The following is an 18,362-nucleotide window of genomic DNA, read 5'->3' on the forward strand; positions in this document are numbered from 1 at the left end:
CCGGCGCCAGAACGAGTACATCGAGACCCCGCTGAGGAGCAAGGATGCGGCGGCGGTGGTGGCGCAGCAGCCGGCGGCGGCCAAGAAGGCGGCTGCCGGCCACGAGGACTCCATCATCTGCGGCCGCTGCGGCCGATGCCGCTGCGACGCGTGCCAGGGCCCGCGGCCGCTGCCCTCTCGCTGGGTGTGCGGCGATAAGGTACACTGCTCGGCCGGGGCGCTGGTCGACTGTTGCTCGTGCGTGTGTTGCGCCAAGGGCCTCTTCTACCACTGGGCCAAGGACTACGACCTGGACACGGACGTGTCGTGCGCCGATCAGCCCTGCTCGTGCGCGCCGCACCGGCGCTGCGCGCGATGGGCTTGCCTCGGCCTCCTCAGCTTGCTGCTGCCCTGCCTCTGCCTCTACTGGCCCTTGCGCGGGTGCGTCAAGCTTTGCGAACTGGGCTACGCGGCCTGCGCGCGCTCAGGCTGCCGCTGCGAGCGACAACACGCCGAGGAGGCCGCCGGTTCCCGGACGCTGCTTCAGCCGCAGGAATTATTACGCCGTTAGGCCTCGCGGGCGAGGCGTTGTGCGTGTGTGTGTGTGCTGCTGCTGCTGGCTGCCGTCGCAGTTGTGCGAGCGTCGACGTGCCCCGCTGGAACAAGCGTGAGTGTTCGCCGCCGCAAAATCTCGCGCACAGATAAGGCGCCCCCCACCAATCAGTCCGCCAGTGCTAACAAAAATACCGTCGGCGCCACCGCTTCGACTGCCTGGCGGAGCGAGCAGACGATGCTGCTCGGCGCTGGCGCTCTCGGCTGATCGTCTGTGGAGTGCTGCGCGCCGTGGAACAACCTTTTCCCCCGTCTTGTGTCCATTTTGTACAGTAGGAACTCCCCCCTCGTAGAAGAGTTTATGCGTGCAAGACGACGCGAGTTTCGCCAATTTCGCCTCTCATCCTCTAGTTGTTCTTTTATTATTTTTTCTTCCCCCCATGTTCATCCCTCGTGCGCGGCGAAGCGAGACGATCTGTGTCTTTACTCTGTGTGTCTCTGTTACGGGTAAAATTTTGGAGCACTCCGTTTGTCTTCCTAATACATCAGGCAGCTTTACTATATACATATTTTTTTTCGGCGAGGATCCGAGACGTTCGAGCACGCCTGCCGCTTATAGCTCGCCCCCTCGTCGATGCCATGCATTTAAACCCACTCACGGGGGTCCTCGTCGGGCATAACTGTCAGTTCCGAGCCGCCAAAATAACGCACTTATCGAGGCGGGGCGCGGAATTCAGCCCCGTTCGACCCACACACCGGGGCCGACGGCCGCCATGTTTTGAGATCGGTTAGCCCAGCCGCCTTTTTCCCGCCCTACGCCTGAAGCACCCGCAGCGGTACCACCTGTGAGAAACCGTGGCCAATAGGCGCGTCAGTGAGATCCTAAACCGTCACCAGTGTCTTCCTTTCCGTGAATGCGACGAGCTTCGTCGTCGTCGTGATTCCATGAGCTGTGCTTGCTGTAAATTCGCGGCCGGTTAAAATTTTCGAGCCGGCGAGTTTCCCCTCTACCAAAAAAAAAAGAAAAAATCTCGTCGCTCACTGGCAAGTACGAAAGGAGATCACAGCCGCAGTCTAGCCTCGCCAAAGTCGTCAACTCTGATGGCGGCCCCGAGTGAAACCAGCGTGCTTTTGATGGCATTTCTCGCCTGTGCTCGGCCCCACGCACCGAGGTTGGGCCGTGACGTGGCGGGTCACGGAGTAGGCGGCCCGTATAAGCGCCCCGTTCGTTGTCGCGCGCGCACAACTCCTCCGGCTGACAGTTTTTTGCTCCGGCGCTCGCCGCGCGCTCCTTTCCCTCCCCCATTGTTTCCTCCCCCTGTTTTTCTTTTTCTGAGCGATGATGATGGAAACCTGTTCCCTTGTACAAATGTATTTAACAAAGCTTGTTTTACATTTTTATTTTATTTTTGCAGTTACGTTTGTCTAATTTACACTGTAGACGGCAGCAGTCAACGAGTCCCGTTGTTTCTTCTCAGGTGTACGATGTTGTTTCGACTGTGTGCTGTTCGAAAGAGAGAAAACACCGTTTGGCACGCCCTTCCCGCTTTAGGTCACATGTTGCGTCGGGCCTGCATTTCAACGTGTCAAACTGTGTATAGGAGCCAGGGCTGTGCAATATCACTGTGGTCTTCGTAACTAAACCCGAAGTCCAGCGAGCGTTTGAATCCAAGGGTCGAATGGATTACATCTTCTCGTCTTCTTCACTATTTGTCTGGTTTTTCTGTGTACGTTTCTCCAGTCGGTGGGCGCAGACAGGGTGGCGGTGAGGCGAGCATGACACAGAATGGCCGATGTCGGATCTGCGTGGCTTTCTCGAGGGCGTAGCGAATCCGCCAGCCAACCCCTCCTGGCCGATGAACAACGCGCACTGGATAATCGGTTCAAGAGCCAGGCGGTGTTCTATATTTTGAACAGGCACGATGTGCCCTCCTCGTTCCCCCCGATCGATGTTCAGCGCCGGCAGCCATTTTGGAGTGACAAAAACGACGCTCCAGGCTTTACTATACACAATGAGCTCGACACTGCTCCTAGCAAAAGACCGTCGATGTGTGTCTCAATCCCAATCACTGCCGATTATCGAGCACCCTTGCCGTCTCGTTTTGCTGCACCACTAAATGATTCCGTGCTTGTGCTTTCTTTTAAATCGTGTAGCTGGTGCTGCGCGATATGTTCCTGTAAGTTGAGAACTTCCTATACCACAAGATCGCCCCTGGGCCAGTTGAGAACCTCCTGTACCACGAGGCAGCAGCCATACTCTATGGTTCTTTGTAATATTTCGATAACATTACTGCCCTACTTCTCCAGGATGGGCTATTTCGATCAAAGCTTTTTCCCATACGTCCACCGCTTACGAGCTGCTCTTCTGTGTTCATCGCGCAACGGAGAAGTTCGGAAGGAAATGTCACTCGAAAGGTTTTCCGAGCGGAGGGGGGGGGGGGGGGGGGGGGGGCAGTTTGTAGTACGCGACCGCAAGTCGACATTGCTGTTAACAAAAGCCACGCTCATTTGGCGTCGCTTGTTTGTCCTGTCGGCGGCCTTGGTCAGCCGTATTCGGTTGCACGATCGAAGACTCCCATTGTTTTGCACAGCCCTGGCGGATCCAAGCCACGCTCCGCTCGTCGCTGGAAAGCGAGAAGTTCACTGTCCGTACACGGCACGCACGCTTCGAGCCCTTGCTGCCAAAACGGGGTTGGGTATCAACGGGGGGTGGGAGGCGACGTTCGTGTGCTTCCATGCCTGGCGCGAGGCTAGCCGAAGACCGGGCTCCTAGCGTGGGTGGCTCACGCGCCGCCGCCGACGACGACCGCCGCTCCAAGCGTCGAGAGCCCCTTTCAGGGACTTTTATAAAGGGAAACGCCAAGTCAGTCGCGACTGGTAGAGCATTTTCATTTTGTCGACGAAAGAAAGGGTAAAGGCGAGGTAGTTAACTAGACTTTTCTTTCATTTACTAACTATACACATTGGGTTAGAGGAAGAACAGATAGGGGTTCAGGTTAATCACAGTGCGCTAGACGAAGCGCTGCGGGTCTGTAGTCGTGCGCTCAAATCGCTCGTGTGGCTTTCATGCGTTGATGAGCGGTGAGACCGGGCTCCCAGAACCGACTTAGGTAAAGGGCCGATCGTTCAGCCTGCTCAAGGCAAAGAGGAGAGTCTGGCGGTGACAATCCGAAGGCCATGCTTGTTGCTTGCCTAGTTCTTTTGCAGGAGTAACAGAAGCGTTCAAAGGCTAGAGAAAAGAACAGGGGGGGAACAGGCATCAATCTGCGCTTTGTAACTTGCGCTGAAATCACTCCGCCGGTGACATCGCGGTATGTGGACAGTTTCTAAAGAAGGAATGTATCTAAAAAAAAAAAAAAAAGTTTCACTGTGAAAGTGTAGTCTACCGGTCTAGCTTAGCTTAGTGTTTCTCTTGAGCGTGTCGACACCCCTTTCGTACGCGAGCATAGTGCCTCAGTCTCGTTGACGGGAATAAATTATACTTGCTGTGCCAGCTCGTTCGTTTGCCGGCACTCGAAGAAGAATGGCTGGCTACGCTCTACACGGTGTGACGTAACAGTACGGACCCTCATTTATTTCATTTTTTCTACCGTGGTCCTTTGTTTCGTTCCTCATCATTGGCATCCTCGCTTTCCGAGAAGTTGGCGAAGCGCACATTCACCCTAGCTTTACGCTGGAATCCAGAAATGCGAATCCAGAAATGCCCCTGGAGATGATTCGAGCGCACGCGAAACTTTTTTAAAATAAGGTGTCACTTAAAATCGAATGCCGGTCAAAACCTCGGCGACCCGAAATCGCACGGGACCGCGGGTACTTGAGGTACTGCGTGAGCACGTTTAAATATAAAGTTTTTTTTTTTTTTTTTTTTTTTTGCGTGCTCTGCAATCCTCAGTACTGCAATTGTTTGTTCGTTTTGTCAAACCTTTGCCACCTTAATTCATGGAAGAGAATCCCCAGTTTTTAGCTTAGGAACAAAATTCTCCCTGAACTAGGAGTTTGCTCTTCAATGGTATTCCTTTAACACGACTCTAGGAGGCTGCTCGAGCCACTGTGACACCGTGTGTCTCGATTGCATCTGGAAGTTCAATTGACCACCTTATTTGCAAAAGAAAAAAAAAAGAATAACAAACACAGTGTGTAGTCTCGTGCTTACGTTCTCGTTAACCTGCTCGGCTGAGCTTCCCAGTCACTGTATTGGTTGTCTAAGCATTGATTCTCGAAAAGGGGAGTAGCGAAACGTTCATGCTTCCCGGTGCGAACTAGGAGGATTTGACTGCGTGCCATCCGTTTAACAGAAAAAAAAAGAGATCTTGTATCACTGCCCATTTAAGCTGTGAATCCGCACCAACTTGTATGTCTTCCGATTAATTGTAAAGCTGCCTAGTGCCAACTTTTTTAAAAGGAGTTCAGTAATTGGCTGCTACGCTGTGTGCCTTTCGCAGTGTTATTTCTTTCTTTCTTTTTTTAGATCTTTGTTTTGTACTTCTTACCATTTAAGATATGAATGCGCACAATCTTGCCAGTTGTCTTTCAGGCATTCTGCGATGTATTAAGGTTTGAATATAAATCGGCATTCGTCAGTAAGGGCCAGGCGAAAGCCAACGAACGGCTGGAGCTGCGTCGTTGAACGAGCATAACAATCGTAAAAAATGCTGTGCGTGGTTATCACGTCTTCCTATCACGAAGTGGTGCGTTTAAATAACTCTGATGCATTGGCTGGAGAAAGCGTTAGCTCTCCGAACTCTCTATCCTCGTCTGTTTGCTTGACCGTATTAGCTAACGCCAGTGCGTTATTCTTGGTTGGAAATAATTCATCGGAAGAAAGATTCAGGAAAATAATGAAGAGTAGACGATCCAAAGCCAAGGCCCAGTGTAAAGCTCTATTATAGTCGTTCAATACTCTGGATGTATGCTGAATCTGGCACTGCTGCTACTTGCGTTTGGTGAACTAAATGGCACTCATTGTGACAGACACGACGTTTAGCATCGGAGCCCCACATTATTATCAAACTTAGGTACAGTTTATTGCCCCCATTGCGGTAACGCAACAGCTACAGCCTTCCACTTTCAAGCATGAAGTCCCGGGTCCGACTACCCGGCTAGGGCGGCCACATCCCGTTGCGGGCGGAACGAAAAACGCTCGTCTGGTTAGATATAGAGGCGGCGTTTAAATGGCTTCGAGGTACGAGCAACGGGTGGCACGAAGTACTTGCAGAGCGGTAGACTTAGTTAGCCTAATGTTTCAAATTCTGTACGTATACTTTCATAGCCGACGCTGAACGGAACAGACGAGTGCGAGCGATATGCCATAGGAAAGCATGGGAGAATGTAGGCGAGAATGCGTGACGTGAGGCACAGCTGGGAAAATCCTCTTTTTTTTTTGTCTTCTCGTCGGGACTACGAAAGCATCAGAACATTTGCGCCGCCGTGAATGAAGCGTGCGAAAACGTCGTGCTTTCTCTCGCATACTGCACGCGAAAGCGCTTTCCTTTTTTTTTTTTTTTTTTTCCATTGGAAATAGCAAAAACGAGGAAATGCGAGCAGAGGGTTGCCCTCTCAACTGCCGCAGCTGAGCTCAGTTACTTCTAAATTCAGTACTTGGAGAGCACTTTAGCGGCAGCAGACAAGACGTCTCCCTCTTGTCCCTGTCTGCTGGCCCTATAAAATGCTCTCCAAGTATACGTTTAACACGCTTAGAAGAGCACTGACGCATACATTCAAAGTTAAAGAAACTTTAACACGCGCTTCTTTCACGCAAGGCGATGCCACTTGAAAAGTATGAAGGCCGGGAAACACTTGTATCTTAATTTAATGCTTAAATTTGTCCCATCGAGATTATTGTGACGTCATGACACAGAGAAATATTTTCCAACACCGCATATATAGCAGTGCAGTTAGGTATGAAGATTTAAAAGTGCACGTATAAACGAGTGTACTGCGCAAAATGTTTCCGGCTGCGCTGGCTTGTGGCAGTCGCATCGATTGCAGGAACGGAGCGAGCCGGTGTATCATGAAGTCATGACGCATACGCATTCCGAGTACAGAAACCGAAAGTTGAAACAAAGCATTATAGTAAATGAATTAGGCGCTTGCCACTAGTATCTAGATGGTTCGGATCTTCATTTACCACGAAATTGAGAGAAAAATTGAAAATGTCACGTCACTTCCTTCTTAAATTGACACAGAGCTGCCTGCGTTCACGTGCGCAAGAGGTTTGAACTAGTGGCCGATTTCTTAAGCGGCCGATAAAGGCAGATACGCAACGTTCCTTTGGTAGTGCCAACGGTTCATTAAGATAAGGTGGTGACAGTGAGAGAGAGAGAGACAGAGAGACGCTTTAATTGACCGTTTGTTCAAGGCGTCCGCAGATGATGTTAGGAAATTTATGGTTACAGGGAGCGCTCACGAATCGCCAGTGACGTCATATTGCCGTTAATTTCGCAGCTTCCACGAGGCTGCTGTAGATAAGGGAATGAAGATAGCGCGCAGCTTTTCACCGGCTGTACAAAATTATGGTGGTTGCAATGACGTTTTGCATACTCCCCTTGACACGGGGTAATTGGAGTTCTCGGCGGACGAAGTTGCACTGTTTGTTTCAAATTAGCGTCGGCGCAAGACGCAAGATCCAAAGTTTCTCAACAACGATGTTACCAGTCACTTTCAGTGAAATCAGTTCCCGTGCACTTAGTTGGCCAAATGCTGCGAAAACGACTGACGCCTGCTGTCTGCTATCGGGGTTTTCGGCTCTGGCTTCGCGTTACAGGTGCTCTGAGCGTACCGAAGCATTCTCGTTTATCACTTCGCGGCTCCCGTGCCTTCCCCCTCTGTATAGGGGTTCGCTTGCTTCACACAGGTTGCCAAAAAGTTTCGAAAAGTAAATGTGATTCGGTTCGTGAGGCAGAAATCAACGCAGCACATCCGCAACACAGGGTATCACATCAGAGCTTAGCTAAATGTTACGCGACTGTCCCATGTACGGAGGTCGCAAAATACATAGGAACAACTCGGCAATGAGTTCGCTGAGGTCACGTGGCTGTCATAATTACATCTCGTTTCAGGCATGATGTAAGTACAGTACCACTTACTTTAGGGCGCGGGATCGAATCCCGGCCGTGGCTGCCGGATTTCAATGAAGAGAGGGGGGGGTTCAAAATTGAGGTGGTCAAAATTAATCCGGAGTCCCCCACTACGGCGTGCCTCATGATCATATAGCGGTTTTGGCACGTAAAACCCCAGGATTTAATTCATTACCACTTACTTTCAGGGAAATCATTGACGATGTGACTAGTCAGTAGCAAAGAAATCAGAGGACGTAGGGAGAACGCGGGGTCATCGCTTGCTATCAGATGCCGTGGCCTGTGCAGTACAAAAGCAAACAAAGTAAGCACGAGCGAGACAGATAACGAAATAAGGAAAATCGGCCTGGTCATAAGCTATTCAGTGTGGGGCTGTTGCAAGCCGACTTCCGACACTGTTGGCCGTATAGAGCTAAGATCAAACTTGTGGTCAGGTTGTGGTTGATTATGTTCTTATCAGGTGGCTTCCAGATGGCAAAATACATGTGCGCGTTACATCCAATGCTATAGGTGGTCAAAATGAAATTAACTATATTACGGCCGCGTCTCACAGCCTCCATCGTTGCTTTGCGAAGTTAAAAGAAAGTCATGAACCAGTCAGTCATAAAGCAAACAAAATACAGTTGGCTTAGTCGCGACTGACATTTCGGCTTTCAAAGCCATCCAGAAAATTTACTTCTACTGGGCATTTCACGTTGTGTTCTTAAACAGTCTATTAAGTTCCCAGCATGATTAGCTGGTTCGAGTGAGTGTACGTTTTTTTCTAACAAGCTCGGAAGATTCTCTCGCTGAAAATGCGTCTAGCCATCCTGGCGCGAGCAAGCCCTTCGCGATTTCTAGTGGTAATTTTATTCCTCTTCCCGTCACGTGACGTAGGCGTTAGCGGCGTAGAAGGGCATCCCGGCGACTGGCGTGGTGGATGCCGGCGGAAGCGCGGCGCCAAAGGAGGTTGGGGTGGGGCTGTTTACCGCGCGATCTCCTTCCTGTACTGATCGCTTTCCAGCGACGAAAGCAAAAGAAACGATGAGTACGAGTGACTATAGTTTGTTGTACGAAAGCGCACATCGTCTCCGACCAAAGCTTTCCAAGAAGCGCGCTATCGTGCCTAGTGCCCAACTTGGACTTGTGAGTGTTCTTCGAAATGCATTATTCGAAATATTGGCCGCGATTTGCTAGGGGTCTCGGAAACCGCCTTGTAAACCTTTTATGCCACCCGTTTCACGTGGGACACTTTCGAGCGTGCTCGAGTCGACGCGGATCGAGCGCCGATATGCACGTCGACTTCGACCCTGTTATATTCACGCACACTTCGGTCCTCCTCAATCCTGCTCGAAACAAGGTTCGATGCAACCTCGCTTAGGCAAGCATCGGAACTGCCCACGTGACCGGGAGGTTAGTCGAAAAACTCGTATAGCAGTTGAGTAACGGTAGCGAGAAAAGCACGAGACCTGTTATGTTGCAACACTCTTTGAAGCAAAATGTTCGTTTGCAGCGAAGCAGAGTTGTAGTTTATGTTTTGTTTGACTATGAGACACTGCTAAGCTTTCCCAGAGAAGCTAAGCATGGCTTTATGTGGCCTCATGCAAGATGCTAACTGCCAGCTAAACAAAAACGTAGCCGCTTGTAAAATTGGTAGTTACAATGAAGCATTTCAGCACATCCGACGAGCAAGAGAGAGGGAAGAAAACGTACCAGGACTCCCGCATGTAACTTGGCACAAAGCACAAGTGGCTCTTCTTTGAAACTTTCGTCGGAGATGACACTGCCCGTCTCTTTGTCTATAGAGCTCTGCACAAAATGTGTCCCCTTCCTTGCAAGTGGTGTATTTATTTCCCCGTGTCGACAACGTTACTGCTGCTAGTGTACGCCTGCCCGAACGACAGGCAGGCGAGGCAGATCGAGCAAGAGACATATTACAAAGATATTTATGTATACCGATCCGTGCGATGGTTCCGTGACATCCTCTATTTTTTTTCTTCGTTTCTTTTATTGTTATTTTCTTATATGTCACTGTGCTGTAGAACCCGAGTGCAGCCTGTGAAACCGCAGTGTTTCATACTACGACCGCTAGGGGGAAATCTGGCGCTGAACCCGTTCGGCTATCGTGGGCAGAGCACGTGTATAGTCACTGTACTATTTGACATGGATTTGCTGGGGGAATTAACATTGCAATTTTTTTTCATTGCCCATTGCGAGTCACTTGCGTTGAATGAAAGTCTCGCAACCTATTTTCTTGAGAATAGTGAAGCGTTTTACGTTCAAAAGGAAATCTTTTTGTTCCTTAATTTCTAGTGCATAAGTAAATGACTATACTCTTCGAGTATGCTTATCGCTAAATCTAAGTGATGATCACGCTTTGATTCTACTTAAATCTTGAACAACTATTTCTGTTTTGATGTTCTGGAAAGATATCGAATTGTACAAATTGGAGGGTACGTAATTGAGGCGTATTATTACCATGCAAATTGCTTGCCACAGATAAAAAATAAGCTGCCAGAAGGTTAACAACACAACGCACATTGAACAGCCGTACTGATGGCAGTGCGGTGCTGACACTCAAGCCAGATTTCTGTCCAGTGTTCCTAGTATGAAACAGTTATGTGTAAACATGGCGTCCGAGATTGGGCGGTACGCGCCACCCAATCTCGAAGTCCATGATGTGAAACAATACGGGACCGAGCTAGGATGATAGAGTATAGTTGTTTTTCGGTCGCCGCGGGCCAACGGCGCTCGGGTGTGTTCGCACTTGAGGCGTTATCCACAAATTTTACGTTTTACGGTTGCTAGACTCTGCTGCTGCGATTGTTTTTATTTTGGGGGGCAGCAGTGGAAGGAAGCGCGGGAAAGGGCCAGTCTCGATGTCTCAAGTGCGAACGCCGCCGGCCCGCTGGCAATGTCGTGACTGCCGCAGCTACACGAGCTTGTGTACCATACAGACGGTCACTGTTGTTGGCCTGTGAATAATAAAGGCGCATTTGACGACGCGACGCTGCCCTGAATCTTACCGTCTACGAGTGTGTGAATCTTCCAAATCGAAGAAGTTCGACATTTCATTCCATAGTCATTGTTACCTGCCTCCATACAACCTCAAGCTCAGATTGTCTCTTTCGTGTCGTGATGCGATTTTCGGCAATGGCAAAAGTGACTTCCCCGTCGAAGTCCGTGTTTAATAATGTTTGCCGTAATGACAGGAATACGAATGTGTGTTTGGCAGAACGGGACCTCTTAATTAATTTCGTCATACAGGGTAGTTTAGCGTATGAGGGAACTGCTAATTGGCACCGAAGGCAACGATCACTGCAAGAGTGGGACATCACTCGGTGAAGCAAGGTAACCATCCTGTCGAAGAATTTGTCCCGTTGTATACTTTCCAGATTTCAGAGCAAAGAGACGAGAGCAGCTGACGGCCTTGTATGTTAACGCAGGTGTTCTGTTTCATAGTGGTCCTTACTGTATGTGACAAGTGAAGCAATGGGCTGGCGCCCGTGGCTTAATTATCTGGTGTCTGACACACCACCTTTACTCACATCCATGTGCTGTTTCTCAGCGCTAAGACAAAGTAAGGCAAAAGAGAAGCAGCATTCTTATATCACGCATCTGTTAATAGTGTCTGGTGAGTGTGTCTCCTGGTACAGGTGCTTGCATGCCGAAATTGGCACCCTGTTTTTTTTTTCCCCCCATCGAGTAAGTGGAGCGCACGCGCACGTACACCGCGCACATGCGAGACCACATTTTGTTGACCTAATTGGAACATATCGACAAGGTTAAACCAGCGAAACCGACACGACACGCAAGATGCAGCGTCGTCGTGGTGTGCTCTCTCCGTAGCGTGTGTTGTATCGGTTCCGCTAGCGTAAGTTCTACTACTAAGTGGTTCATTTGGGAAAGGAAAGGTTGGCGCTATCTTCTGCAGCCCTTGAGGGAGCACGGCTCAGCGCCACGCGCAAGTTCTTCGAAAATACACAGCGTACAGTTTCTTTCGGCCGAGTGCGAAGCCAGCCGCTCGTGTGTGAGATTTCGGAGAGAGGGGCCAAAGCCAAACTGCGTTCGGATGCTCGCCGGCGGTGGTGGTGTGGCGCATCCATTATCGAGCGAGGCGAGCGTAGAGAGAGACGACCATTCGGGCGGCGGGCGCACGCGCACACCCCTACCAGCATCAGCAGCGAGTGTGCGTGTGTGTGTTTCTCTTCGGGCGCTCCTTTTCTGGGCTAGTGCCTCGATGGCCGAGCCTGGGCGGCGGCGGCGGACGGGCGGTGGTGTCGGTGGCCGACCGTGGTGCCTGCCCGCCTCCCCCCGCCTTCCCCCCTTTCCTTCATCTGCTGCTGCTGCTGCTGCTGCGGGCGAACGTCCTTCGGGCGAGACAGCGGAAGGAGAGGGACTTCCTGCGGCGGGGAGCAGGAAACGGGCCGCTCTTCTTCAATGGGCGCCCACTTCCTGCGCCGGGGGCCGTATACCAAAGCGTCGTGTGCCCCCCCCCCCCCCCCCCGCTCCCCCCAATGCCGCTTCTCTGGCTGAACTGCCAGCGACGGCTGCTCGGCGGCCACGTGCAGCGACCGACGCTTGTTTCTTGGAGGGCGCGCGCCTGCTGCCGCCGCTGCCTCTGCTGCTCACAGAGAGGGAGGTGGAGTGGAGGAACGCCGGTGGTGCCATCTCGCGGGGATCTTGGCAAACTCCGTGTGGCCAGCAGGAGCACAGAGCGACAGTGACTGGAGGAAGATGCGTAGTGAATGCAGTTTTGTTTTAATTGGCACTGCAGAGAAGTTGACTAGCGGACGAGGACGCTGCCCTTGGAAGCGTGACCCGGTGCTATATACCCGTTGTTGTACATATTTCTTACTAGAGCGGTTATTCAGCAACGCAGCAGAAACAGCTCGCATAAGACATTACGCTGAATGTCAAGCACTCAACGTGCGATATACACATCATGTTTTGTACAACCTGCACGGTTCATTTCGTGTGATTTAAACAATATAGTGGTAAAACAATTTTAGAGAATGGTGCACGAGAAGATTGTTTATATCTTGCACGAAAACTGCACCAGAGATAGTTTCGCCACATTTATTCGTTCTCATATGACTGACCTAATGCTTTCCGGATAAGGTTAAAAAAACAGACTTGTAAGTTAGTATGTAAAAAAAAAAAAGTTGCAAGATACAACAAGTCGAACCATCTGCTTCGCGATGTACTTGAGTAAGGTACTAAACACTCAACAATAACTTCTTACATTGAACAAGCAATAACCGGCTCTGCTGACGATGTTCTCAGATGGGACAGCGAAACGGCGTTCGGTCTTATTTTCTGCGCCCCTGAGTAGCGGTTGTCTACTTAGCGGCCACTTTATTTTAAAGGGACACTAAAGGGAAGCAATAAATCAGCTTACCCCGCTCAAGTATTCTTTCAAGACTCGCGTTTTCGTTCATTTTGGGGAAAATAGATGATTACTTGCGGAGGAAATTGAAAACCAAACTTTCCTTTCTTGAGTTTCGCGCCGAAAACTCGGCATCAGAGCGTCACAGGGACGTCACGATTACAAAGTATATTCTCGTACTTGGGCCGTTTATTGGCTCAGGAAGACTTCTAGAAACTACATGTAGGTTGAGCGCTTGGTTTCCTGAACCTTCTAAGACGCGCATTGCCTTTAACATTTTTTTTTCGAAATTCACTCGGAAATGATTATGCAAAATGTTCATTCTCGTAACAAGTACGATGCATGTGTAACCGCAAAGAAGCGGTTTACTCATATTCTTGTCATTCGCTTTCGAGGAATTTGACACTCAATTGATCTAGACCTCCGTGTCGTCCCAGACGGCCGAAAATAACCCTGAGGTGTGTTTCGAAATCACTGAGATTGTGTGAAAATACCGGACGCGGCAGCAACATGGCATTCATCGCTGCGTTCGAGCAATGAAATGCAGTTTTTACCCTACCAAACATGAGGAGATGATGGAGATACTTTTTTCACGTACATGGATATGCAGCTTTTGTCATCTAACCCTAGTATTTAAATTTTGCAAATTGTTTTCCAATTTCATAACGTAGAGTAGACAGTTAAAACCATCTTGAAGTGCGATTGTATCCTATAGTTGTGTTCGGGTCTCAGGAGGTTAAGCGATGTAGTCCTTTAAACCGACGAAGAGTTAGCTAGAAACGAGCAGCCGCTGTCATAACCCCTAATGTCACGGCCAGATAGTGCGGAAACCTCAAGGTGGCGGCGCCACCTGCCTTCTGTTTTTTTTTTTTTTTTTTTTTTTTCATCTTTTCTGGCCTTACCAAGCCCCCTCTGGCTGTACGAGTGGCCGATCAATTGCCATTGCAGTTGATAAATTTACGAACGCAGCATAACTTTATACCCCTCCTTTAGTGCCCCTTATTTATATTTACAGTCAAATACGTGTGAAATGTCGTTCTTGGGAAACCATCTTGCCAAGGCAAAGAAAGTGTCGCTTTAAAAATGAAACAGAAGGTGCATTGAAGTACGGGACCACGCGCGTTTAGGAAGGTTGAGACACGACAGTTGCAAGCCGCCCCGTTTCATAGACACTTGGGGTTAACTGACTCGGATGTTTTGTAAACGAACGACACTCGGTCTCTGAATCGGTGCAAGGAAAGTCTGCTCACCGCTCCGCGACGTCCTCTTCACATTCTGTACGCTTTTCCATGTCTCTCGCCGAATAAAAGGCTTCCGTGTGCGTTTAGAAAAACGAACGACCACGGAATCTCGAGAAAGAACTAAGGAAAGCTATCGCTTTAATGAGCTTCTAGACGTTGATCTATCAGTGTCAGTTGACTCTGCCGAAGCTCTACCGTCCTGACGTGCTTCGGTGGCATTGTTCTGCTTTCGCTACCGAAAGGGCGGCTCTAACTTGTTCCTACACTTGTGCGGCAACCCCCGGGGAAAATGTTCTAAGTCGGTTCTAAGTCTAAGACAATTGTAAAATGGAGGCTATTGCTAGCGTCGACATCTTTTATTAATTTGTTGTCCCCGTATATATACAAATATTGAGCCACACCGTATTTATCGGTTCGGTAATGCGAACGCCTTTACGAAAGAGATACAGATTTCGACAGACTCTAATGAGACACGTATTGTTGTAACCGGTGAACAGCGAAACATGAACGACTGACGTCTTTATTGGAAGGCTGGAGCTGGGGCCTATGTTGGGGCGCTTTGGGAATTCAGGTGTTGGAATGGGTGGAAAGGAAGGGGTAAGCAGATGATGATAAGTGATCTGTCTGCGTCTGAACAGCACAAAAGCGTCAACGGAATATCTTCCGCTCTTGCTTAAGGAGCTTTCGAAAATTGTACGAAACCTCCGCACTCCATTTTACTACACTGCACTCCTTTGGCGTAGCTATATATATATATATATATATATATATATATATATATATATATATATATATATATATATAGTGTTAGCACAACGAGGATAGTCGTTTCTACGGTGGAGCAGCCAACGGAAACAATTATTATGAAAGTTGTGTGCATCGAGCAAAAGCATTGTCGGTTGTATTGTAAGCAGTTGGTAGCTTTAAATGCATAGGCACTTTTGGGAGTGTCGTCGACGCACAGGGACACGGGCGTCGTCTCTGCGGTTCGATTTTATGATTACCCCTTCCCAAAACAGGCCTAAGTGCCCAGTCCTTCTAATAAATGCGTCCATTCATTCGTGTAAGCTGCTTCGCATGGCTCCGTGCTGGCGTGTGTTTCGTTTTCTATGTTTCTTTAGGTTCAGTAATCCAACGGAATAACACATGTACTGTGTTCTTTTTTTCTTTTTGCTTCGATCACTTAAAAACAAAGCCCCCAAATGTTACTCGAATTACGCCACTACATATTAATTATTTGCTCAGGCGGGCATAATTTTCTAAAAGAATACCTAAGCAACCAATTCACTAATTAAGCTAATTACAATGATTAACTTCTTAGTTACAAACTTCACGGCCCATTTTTATATAGGAAAGTTGAAGGGAATCGTCCTAAAAGTATAGTTCCCTGGTTCAAAATTTCAATTCGGCCATGTAAACCGAAATAATTGGCCCCAAATTATTTGTAAAGTTTACCTGATTACGCACGCAGCACTGCGAAGCGCGGCAGGCGGTGCAAACCTTCGGCGCAGCAGGGCGGCGTAAAATGATGCTTGCAGCTACACGGCGCGATCCGTCTCGCCCCCGATACTGAAATGACTACGCAACCAATCGATAGTTTCACTCACCGCCAATGGGAATAAGATCGCGGGAAAAGGGAAGTGCGATGTCCCTACCACGTGGGTGTACCAGGTGTACCTCTATAGCGTGATAGTAGCAGTCTTGAAGGTCGTGTGGTAGTCGGTAGTTAAGTACTTTCTGTCCGGCAATACTGCATCAGCCCGCACCCACAAAATAAGGGGGACGTAAAGAAAGCGTCCCTTTATAATTTTTCGGGAGCTTGAAAATGCATTGTTAGCCCGGTGCTAGGATAGATACAAGAACATACGACGGATAGATAGAGGGTGAGGGATAGGAGTAGGAAGCGCCTATCGGAAGAGGCAAGCGGTGGTAACTGCCTCACTTTATGGTGCACACATCAACCGCAATGTTTGGGGAAGAGAGAGAGAGAGATAAAAGTGGGGAGGAGAGCAGAGTTCAGCGAGGCGCGCGAGATGTGAAGAAGGAAGACAGCGCATTTGAAAGTGATGACACTTCCTGCAGTGCACCACCAGCGGTATACTATACTGCGCGGGGATGCGGCGCACTTTGACGCCCGCCTTGGTGGGAAAAACGGCGAGAGCGGAAGCCGCGGCCGCCGCCGATAAGGGTGCGCGATGAACCGAGAAGAAGTGGAGGACCGGAAATGACGGCACGCTTGGCCGCTGGCAGCGGCGGCGACGACGACGATGTTTCCTACGCGGGCCGTCCTGCCCCGTCACATTTCGCGTGACGCCCCCCTCCCTTCGAGCTGGGCGTGTGCTCGGAAAAGAGAAAAGAAACAGCATGGCACACGGTGACCAGGGGTGCCATTCTGGACACTGTCAAAAATATCGTTTTCGCGACGAGTTTCACTACACCACCGCTGCCTCAAAGAACGCCGGTTGCGGAATAGTCCTTGGGCGCTATTCTGGACATTGTCAAATTTCGCGATATTGTCGAATTCGCCATCTTGCCAACTCTGATTGACCCAGAGGGCTGCTACGGCCTCTCTGCTGATTGGCTCAAAACCCAGGGTAAAGCCATAGTATAGCCGATGCACGAAATGAGACCGAATGACAACTGTCAGCGTTTGGAACATGAAGTGTATACTATACATCCGTTCCGCTCGAACCCCTGGGTTCTCGGACGATCACTTTCGGCGATGCTTTATATCGCCTTCGCGTGACGTAGTGCTCAACCAGCCAATCAGCTCATCCGGTTTTGCTCAACCAGCCAATAAGAGCGCACCGCTGCCATCTTAGGACAGGCACGATAAATGGTGAAGGTAAAGAAGCGCTTTTTTCACACTCCCCACTAATTTAATATCGATAATTTTGCCGTACAGATACCGGTCGACGGGCACCTTTGTGTTACTGCTTTTAGAATGAAGCCTGAACGTCTTGATAAGTTTCACTAAAGATAAAGTAAGCAATATCCAGCCGAAGGTAATGGTTTTGTCGGGAACAACCAGCTTTTATTTTCTGTTTATAGTCTGGCATTTGCATTAGCATAGCCAAAACACTTGATCTGTAAGCGGACCACCCGACAAGGTTCCATTTCAAAGATGAACTAGGAAAGAGCGCTGGCTTCACCTCTGCTGCGAAGAAGCTGTGGGAACATTTACTCCAGCAGTGGTTTTTAAACTCCTTGGGGGAAACTGCAGGACAGGACAACCTGGAGAATATGCTGCTTGTAAAGCAGTGGTGACGTCAGACCGGGCCTGTAGATCTGGAACAAGACTATCGGTGGTGACACATTGAAACATCTTGTTCAACTACAATAAACTCCAAATGTGTTGCACCATCGAGACATTCTTTTGGCCTTATTTATTACGGCTTATTTTTCTAAACTTCCAAGCAATCACACGTGAAGGCAATACGATCTCTGCACACATTAATAATCATTGCGAATTGTGGCGTTTAAAACCGATTATTTTGTCGAAAATGAACAATTTTGCCAAGCGTACGAAGTCGTTTGAAGCCAGAAGAACGAAGTTCAGGCAAATTCATGTACTTTATATACCCATCATTTCCATGCCGGGGTGCTCTTATGGACATGCGTCGTCAAATTCCGCTATATTGTTAAATTTTGTGATGGCGGCATTTAGAACCTATCTGAGAGGCCGTAGCAGCTCTCTGGGCCAATTAGAGCAGACAAGATGGCGAATTTGAAAAAATTACGGAATTTGAAAATGTCCAGAATAGCACCCCTGACTGAAACGCCGCGCTTGTTGGCTCCCGTTATACAGCGCAAATTTCTCTCTAGGTGATCACTTTTCAATGGGTGCCTAGTCATTGTGGTGTGATTGGCAGTCTCTCTGACAGTGAGGCAAGATCGGCATTCTCTTCCACTGATGAATTACGGATTGCATACTCGCGACCTGACACCAAATCAATGATCAAGGCACGCATGCTGGATCTTACAAAGGCATACAGAGCCCATGCTGACAACATCCACAGACGCCTACATATGATCGACCCAGACGGTAAATTCTGTTTGCACCCGAAGGTTACCCGGAGCAAAGCGTCATTGCAACACAGGATTCGGCTGGGCGTTGCTTTCACCAGTCGCTACGCACCCCTCATC

General features: G+C 49.2%; 1 protein-coding gene across 1 annotated transcript in view; it reads left to right on the plus strand.

Moving 5' to 3' along the window:
• Positions 1 to 219: 219 nt before the first annotated feature.
• LOC119449764 (E3 ubiquitin-protein ligase RNF14-like) overlaps positions 220 to 18,362 on the plus strand; it is a 103,426-nt gene continuing 85,283 nt past the window's right edge. Inside the window, exon 1 of the mRNA XM_049665433.1 lies at positions 220 to 646. Coding sequence (XP_049521390.1) covers positions 355 to 646 — 292 coding nt within the window. The 5' untranslated portion in view covers positions 220 to 354. The remainder of the gene's footprint in view (positions 647 to 18,362) is intronic.

Source organism: Dermacentor silvarum, chromosome 4, assembly GCF_013339745.2.
Source record: "Dermacentor silvarum isolate Dsil-2018 chromosome 4, BIME_Dsil_1.4, whole genome shotgun sequence".
Taxonomy (NCBI): domain Eukaryota; kingdom Metazoa; phylum Arthropoda; class Arachnida; order Ixodida; family Ixodidae; genus Dermacentor; species Dermacentor silvarum.